Source organism: Phalaenopsis equestris, unplaced genomic scaffold, assembly GCF_001263595.1.
Source record: "Phalaenopsis equestris unplaced genomic scaffold, ASM126359v1 Scaffold001199, whole genome shotgun sequence".
Taxonomy (NCBI): domain Eukaryota; kingdom Viridiplantae; phylum Streptophyta; class Magnoliopsida; order Asparagales; family Orchidaceae; genus Phalaenopsis; species Phalaenopsis equestris.
The window spans coordinates 8,281-16,293 of NW_018165638.1; the positions used below are offsets into that span (position 1 = coordinate 8,281).

The following is an 8,013-nucleotide window of genomic DNA, read 5'->3' on the forward strand; positions in this document are numbered from 1 at the left end:
CGCCGGCCCCACCCGCGACAACATGCCCGCCGGTCTCCTCGGCGCTTACACAATCCGCTCCCCTGCTCTGGAATCCCCTCTCCGTCTCCCCTACGGCGCCAATTTTGACCGCCACCTCATCATTTTCGACCGCAGCTTCCTCTCCGACGGCTCCCTCTTCCTCAATTCCACCGGCAACAATCCCTCCATACACCCACAGTGGCAACCCGAATACTTCGGTGATGCCCTTATTGTCAACGGAAAGGCTTGGCCTTTCCTCCGCGTCCTCCGCCGCCGCTACCGTTTCCGTATCATCAACGCAAGCAATGCCCGCTTCTACCGCCTCTCCTTCTCCAATTCCCTCGCCTTCCTCCACCTCGCCTCCGACTCCATCTATCTTCCCCGCCCCGTCCCTTCCCGAAAATTCCTCCTGGCCCCCTCTGAAATTGCTGATGTCGTCGTCGATTTCACGGATTCTCCCACCGACTCCGTCGTCCTCCTCAACGACGCGGCTTACCCATTCCCTTCCGGGGAGGAGCCGGACAATTTCAGCGGCAAGGTCATGAAATTTTTTATTGCATCCCCCCAATTGAAGCATCGAGACCCATCGCAGGTTCCGCGGCAGCTACTTCCTTCGCCGCCGCCTCCCATTCCAACACACCGCGCCGTGGCAACGCGTTACATCGCCATGTATGAGTACGAGAGTGCCACGGGCGAGCCGACCCATCTTTACATCAACGGTCAGCCGTTTGATGCGCCGGCCACGGAAACTCCGCGGTCGGGAACAAGCGAGGTGTGGCACGTGATCAATCTGACGGAGGACAACCACCCTCTGCACATACATCTGGGCCTCTTCGTGGTGCTGGAGCAGCGCGAGCTGGTGGAGCTGGAGAAGTTTAAGGGCTGCATGATGAGGAAGAACGACGCGGAGGAGTGCAATCTGAAGGAGCACGCGAAAGGGCGGTTCGAACCGGTTCCGGCTCATGAAAGGGGTTGGAAGAACGTGTTCAAGATGCAGCCCGGGTTCGTGACGCAGATTCTGGTTCGGTTTGCGATGCTACGGTCCGAGGAGCCTTACCCGTTCGACGCCACTGCCGAGCCGGGTTATGTCTACCACTGCCATGTATGCATCAACGCACCATTATCCACTATTCACAATCTCCCCTTTTTGTTATTTTTTGAGGAATTAAAAGTTCTTGTTTTATTTGTATGTTGATTTCAGATCTTGGACCACGAGGACAATATGATGATGAGGCCATTGAAGCTTTTGGGTTGAATGGAAGTCAAATGTTTTGCTGCCTAAAGAGTTCTTCAACCTCCGCGGAAAGAAAAAATATTATATCAGTAGTCCTGATGCAAAATTATATCAGGACTCCAATCACAATATACTTGTGTACGGTTTGAACCTGTTGAATATAAAATACTAAATAGTTTAATGCATGACGGGATTTGACTATACACGTGGCAAATTGTGATCGGAGTCCAGATACAGTTTTGCATCAGAACTCCTGATATAATATTTTTTCCGGCGAAAAGGATGAAATGGGTGAGAAATTACGAAGGTTTTTGTTTGCTGGTTATGAAAGTGTTATTGTGGCTGATAGGATTAGTAAATTTATAATGTGTACCTGTCATGCAATGCTCATTAAACTAATGATAATGTACATTATTTCCCGTAAAAATTTTATTATATTGTTGTATATGGTGGCAGAACTGCAGACGTTGGGTTTAATTCAAATGTGAGTCCATGCAATTCTCTTTAAACTAATGAATATTGTTATACATGGTGGTAGAACTGCAGACGTTGGGTTTAATTCAAATGTGAGTGAGAAAAATGTGTCATATTATTTTAGAAGGTGATTTGATGATCAATTTTATTAATTTTATATAATTGCAGTCTAATTTCCTCAATTTTTAGAGAGTAAAACCTTCAATAACTCTAATTCTACTACTGCCTATATTCATTGAACAAATGCCTGAAAAAAAGCATTTATGGCTCATGCTTATGATTTTGCATGTCTCATCCGAGAATAAAATGAGTACATTATTATCGGTGCTTTGCTATGTTGATCGGCCATTCTCCTGGACATGATGATTAGGCAGTTAATTAGTGTAAAGCGTGGGGCATTCCTCAAAGGGATATGCCAAATAGCTTGATAACAAATGAAACATATTAATGTATAACTTCATGGCTATTAAAGAGTTCACGCTTATTATTTTTATGGAGCCTGTAACTAAACTCACCCTTGTATTTTGGACTGATCATTCATTTTAGATTTTTATCATATATATGTAGTCAACCAACAAGTGTTGAGTATTTGCTAATAAATAGTTATTATGTTAGGTTATCCTATTGATGTTTCATCAATAAATTTTTATATTGAAGCATGAATCTCGATGGATTTTGAGCATAATATTTTAAATAAAAATTCAAGATTATTCAAAGCCTAAATTTCTTCAATTTTATAGCCAAAAAGAGCACCTCGATAAGATGAACCTAAAGATGCAGAAAGGGAATTAGCCCAAGTACATATAAGCTCAGATAAAAAACATTAAGTGTCATCGAAACAATTATTCAATTTTATAGTCAAAAAGAGCACGTCGATAAGATGAACCTAAAGACGCAGAAAGGGAATTAGCCGAAGTACAGATAAGCTCAGATAAAAAACATTAAGTGTCATCGAAAGCTTTGGTGCATCAATTGAAGGTCAAACGATCTTAAAATTTTGCATGTTTCTAGTCAAATCAACTGTCTTAACAAGAGGAATCCAACGAACATAGGATCATTCAAATATGATGTTACTAAGACACTTAAATTGTGGAAACAATCAGGAGAATCACTCATAATCCATGATTCTAGGGAGGAGATGACTAAGAGGACTTGAGATATGACATCAATAACTGTGTTCTCAATACTTGTTTTTTATTTTAAAATGAAAAATAGTCTTAAAGAAAACTTAACTATTTTACATATGTTTAGCCAAAAAAAGTTTTAGGTGTTGATATATTTTAATGCATGATACTCAAATATAAGAGAAGTTAATTATGTAATATATAGTGTCACCAATATTTTAGGGATTATATGATAGAATATAATCCTCTAACATAAGTGGGTTGCTATTCATTTTTCTAAGCAATCTGTTGATTTTCTCAACTAACACTCAACTTATACTTATCTCTGAGGCATTCTAAGATATTTTTAAAAGGCCTGACGAAGTTATACAACTTAAGTATAGGTGAGGAAGTCAGGAGGACTTTAATTTTAGTAAAGGCTTTAGCCATTTTTGTTTTTTGTTGGTATGAACATTTTCCTTATAGAAATTTATATAATTAGGGCCATGATATTGCTAAAAACTTAAATAAATATTTTATAAAATATGGCAAGTAAATTAAAATTTTTAGCATTAATGAATATTGATTTTTGTGTTATACATTTCATGATTGACTTGAGTTTAATAGAACTAGTTTGGAGTCTATATATAAAATTTCTAAAGCCCAAGGATATGAACTCTTTCCAAAGAAATAAGCAATTCTAATGTTGATAAAAATATTTTCAAGCCCTAATGTTTCAGACTCCAGTTTAACCTTTCTTAAATGTCTTTTTATTCATGTTTAAAATTAATTTTTTTTAAATCCACAAATTTTAGAAAAAGACTTTTGAGTGAGAAAAAATTAGGAAAAATGACTAAAAATAGATGGTTTTTTAGTGTACTTTTTATAATATTTGCGTAATTGTGTATATTATGTGTAGGTTTGCCCCAAGGAATGAAATCAAGAAAATGGTTTGCCAATGAAACTATGAAAATTCAGTGAAGTTTACTAGAACACCACATTTCCAAGTATCAGTGTCACGGAAAGAGTCCCCAAGCAATTTTTTTCTCGGGAGCCGAATTCCTATGTGATATGTTTGAAATGTGATGCTGTGATATTTTTTTTTCTTATGGTTTTGTGCCAATATTTGTATGTATGTGTGTGTGCGCGCGAAATATATGCAGATAAAAACTCAAACGTGGAAGATATTTAACCCTTTGAAGACTAGCGCCTAGCACTAGGAGGATGCACGATGGTTCAAGAATTGAAGCATCACAGTTTCATTTGGCTCAACTTCCGAATAGGACATTTTCATCCAAAAACCTGATAGCCCAAAAACTAGCGCACAAAACTCTAGCAGCGCTCCTGCACCCTCAAAAGTACAACCATAATGGTCCACACCCAAATTTAAAAAATAGAATTCATTAAAGGTGGCACTTGGACCGAAAACCCTCGTGTTCAATGATAATGCCCAGACACCACATTAACACGACCCGACGCTACACATGTAACATGTCGCACTATATTAGTAATGCCTCAATGTTGTCCATCAAAATTTGGTACTTATATGGTTAAAATGATAGTTTGGTTAAATAAATTTTCAAAAAACACTAGCATAAAGAATGGGGAGGAGGGAAGGAAGTGTGGGAGAGTTTTCTAGAGAGAGGATTTTCACTTGGTTTGCTATGAGGAGTGAGTGTGTGATTATATCAAACAAAATGAAAAGATTTAAGACTGCAATTTTTTTGTTAAAGCATGATTTTGTTTATCTAGTTTTTATATTCCTTTTAATTTGTATAAATTGTTTGGATTATTAATACAATTCATATTTTTATTTCAAATCATGTTTAGCACTTAACATTTTCTATTCATTGGTAAGGTTTTCTTTAAAATTTTGGGCACTATATGTTAGAGACTTGAAATTTAAATTCCTATGTTGATGTTTTAACTTTCAAACTTAATTAAAATTCAAATTGGCCAATTGAATTGTCAAAAACTGTTATAATCTAAAATTATCAAAAGAAAACTAGAAGTACAACTAGGTTAAAACACAAGTATTTAGTAGTATAAGAATATATCAAAAGATATTTATTTTCAGTTTGGGGAATGTGAATGCTTGGGAATTTTTACAGAGTTCAAAAAATTTAATCATATTATATTACTCCATTACTAGTTAAATCTTAGAAGAGAATAAGAAGTATTAGGTCTCAATTATCGACCATTTACTAAAATCAATTCAAGGGTGATTTTCAAATGAAGAAGAAAACTCATTCACCGTAGTGTTTTTACTTTAAAATTAATGTTTAGAAACTTTCCAAAAACTCAAATACCATAAATTTTAGAACTAAAAATAGAATTAGTAAATTGGTTATTAAATTATTTTGGAAAATAACTAGTTCATTATGGGATTAATATCTGAACTCAAAATTCATATACTACTTGATTGATACATATACATGCATAGTTAGCATACACATCATTGTAAAATAGATTAAAATTTTTTGGATCATTCCCAGAAAACAACAATAAATTTATAATTATGATAGCATTAGTTAAAAAATTGATGTTTAGGTTAAAAAAATGTAGTATTATTTATTCCTTGTGCTTTATTTATGTTATTCTTTGTTTATTTATTGTGATTAATTTTTTTTAATTATTTTATTTTGCATTTTAAAAAAAGGAAAAAATAGTGAGTATTGCTTTATATTTTTCTATGAGTGTTGTGTATTATTGTTCTTATTATTAAAAATTACTATTTGCTTATTTATCAACCTTATTTTTATTGATTTTTTTATGTGGTGAGATAATTTTTAAGATGGGTTTGATATCCATCCTAAATCTCAAAAGATTTATATCAAAACTATCACATGCATCATTCAAAGGATAATATACTTTCTCGAGGGATAGAAGTAATACCTTCAAATAAATTTAATCACTTGAATGGAAAAAAAACTTCAAGATTTTTAGGTTTACGAAACCACGAGTTTTTCTCATACCATACAGGTAATTTTTTATCATGGGGTTTAGTATCTATATAAGGGGAAGCTCTAATATTTAATTAAGTCCTAAGAAATATGGCTTATATTGTGCATGGTTATATGATAAACATCATAAAGATAGATGTTCCAAAACTTAGCTTGATAGACTTTCATTTTGAAATAAATTTGTGAGGAATTGAAGGGTTGTGATTTATTGTTCATTGATGAAGTGTCGTGAAAAAGCCTAGAAAAAAGAGTTAGTCAACTATTGAATTAGGCTTACCCGAGGATTTGAAATTGATAAGTTTCTTAAGCAAAAGTTTTATTTTAATTTGAGAGAAAAGGTTTGAATAGATAAATTTGAATTAGTATTAATTTTTGATTGATTGATTTGTTTTGGATTGATTGATTTTGGGTTAAAAAGTATTTAACTTGATTCACATTCAAATAAAAAGATGAATATGGTTATTAATCCAAGGCAAATAAACTATGAGTGGTCGTATATCATCTGTAATTAATCAAAACTTAGAGATTATCTGGGGTTGTGAATCTTCAAGATTCTCCTATAGATTTCAATGACTAATTCTAGAAAGTAAGATTTATTCTCTTTAGTCAAAGCACTAAGCACTAAATCAAATATGATGAAACAGGATCATTAAGTCACAAACAATGGAGCTCAATTATCATTTGTGTTGGTTTTAAAGGCTTAACCAAAAAAAGTTCTTAAGAATAATGTCATATATCTTGATTTTCATTAGCCAAGGCACTGTTCTGCCAAATTTAGTATTTCAACATAGCAATGAACCCTAGAAACTTAAGATGGTGACACAAATAGTGTGATCACATCAATGAGGAAGCAAGCAATGGCAAGAACAATGTTCAGACCACATTAAATAAGGACATTGTAACTTCCTGTTGAACTCATTTTTATGAGGTCAAATTCATCTCTTTAGAAATCTAGGATCTAGCCTTAGGAATTTTCAATGGACTATCTTAGTGGACTGGTGAAGGAATCCACGCTCCACATTTAAATCAAAAACAATGCTTGACTCCTATTGTGAGGTCCCACTTAAGTGGTCAGAAGCACCCAAATGTCATGTGGTATGGCTAAAACCAACATGTGGAGACTCAAGAGTGAGTTCCTATACATTCAATCATGCCTTAGGACAACCTTGGATTACTCAAGCTTGTTCTCATACACACCTACATACACTTAAGCTCGTTGCATTTCTCACATACCCCAAAACCCTAAAATCACATGCATTGGACCTACCTGCTTAACTCTTTGAGGAACTCACATGGGTGGTACCTAGTTCATAGATTTTGGTCAAGATGGCTAAGACCAACATGTAGAGACTAAGAAAATGAGTTCTCCTTTGGTGTACTATGACCCTAAGTTAGCTAGTTCTGACATGCATGATTACCTCACCCAATTTCTCCCATATCACTCAATTTTTTTAAATTTCCCAAAATTCCCAATGTAACCCCAAATTCAGGCTCTCTAAATTTCAATATTGTTGACCTTACTTTTGGTTGAGGTCTAGAAATTTCTTTAGTAGCCTAGGTCTAGCCATAGGACTTTCCTACTGACTAGTCTTAGAAAATTAGAAAAGGTACCCTCACCATTAGAAACTCAAAACACTTCTCTTTACTCTTTACTAAGTTCCACATATTGGTCCTAACCTCTAGCACTTAGTAGGTAAGATCATTATGAGGGAACTCAAGGAGAGTTCCTATAGGGCTACTTTGGCCTTAGGATTGACCCTAGGTGTTGGTTTGGAGCTAAGGTATACAATACCCTCACAATACCCTCATCATACCCTCACAGTACCCTCACAATACCCTGGCTAAGACCAATATATGGGGACCCAAAATGGAGCTTTTGTTGGTCCATGACTCATTCAAAATGATTCTCTACCTAATTGCACTTGAAATGCCCAACTTGGCCTTTTGCCCCTAGGCACCTCCAAATTACCTAACTGCCCTTGGGACCCAAATTTGGCTAAAATTCCCAAATTTGGCCAAAATTCCCAAATTTTGCCAAAATACCCAAAACTGATCAAAACTCATATCAAACACTTTGAATACATCCAAATTTGCAAAAATTGACAAAAAATTCCAAAAATTGCCAAATTACCAAAATGCCCCTCCATGGCCCAAAAATCTAAAAATTCCAAAAATTCCCAAAAAAATCTCAATAAATCCAAATATTCCCAATATTCCCAATTTCATTTACACCATGGTC

General features: G+C 35.2%; 1 protein-coding gene across 2 annotated transcripts in view; it reads left to right on the top strand.

Moving 5' to 3' along the window:
• Positions 1-1,716, top strand: part of LOC110033501 (multicopper oxidase LPR2-like) — a 9,628-nt gene extending 7,912 nt beyond the window's left edge. The window contains exons 3-4 of one of the 2 annotated variants that reach the window (XM_020737501.1): positions 19-1,102; positions 1,202-1,716. In XM_020737501.1, coding sequence (XP_020593160.1) covers positions 19-1,102; positions 1,202-1,255 — 1,138 coding nt within the window. In that variant the 3' untranslated portion in view covers positions 1,256-1,716. The remainder of the gene's footprint in view (positions 1-18; positions 1,103-1,201) is intronic. The other variant, XM_020737500.1, reaches the window with a different exon arrangement.
• Positions 1,717-8,013: the final 6,297 nt, after the last annotated feature.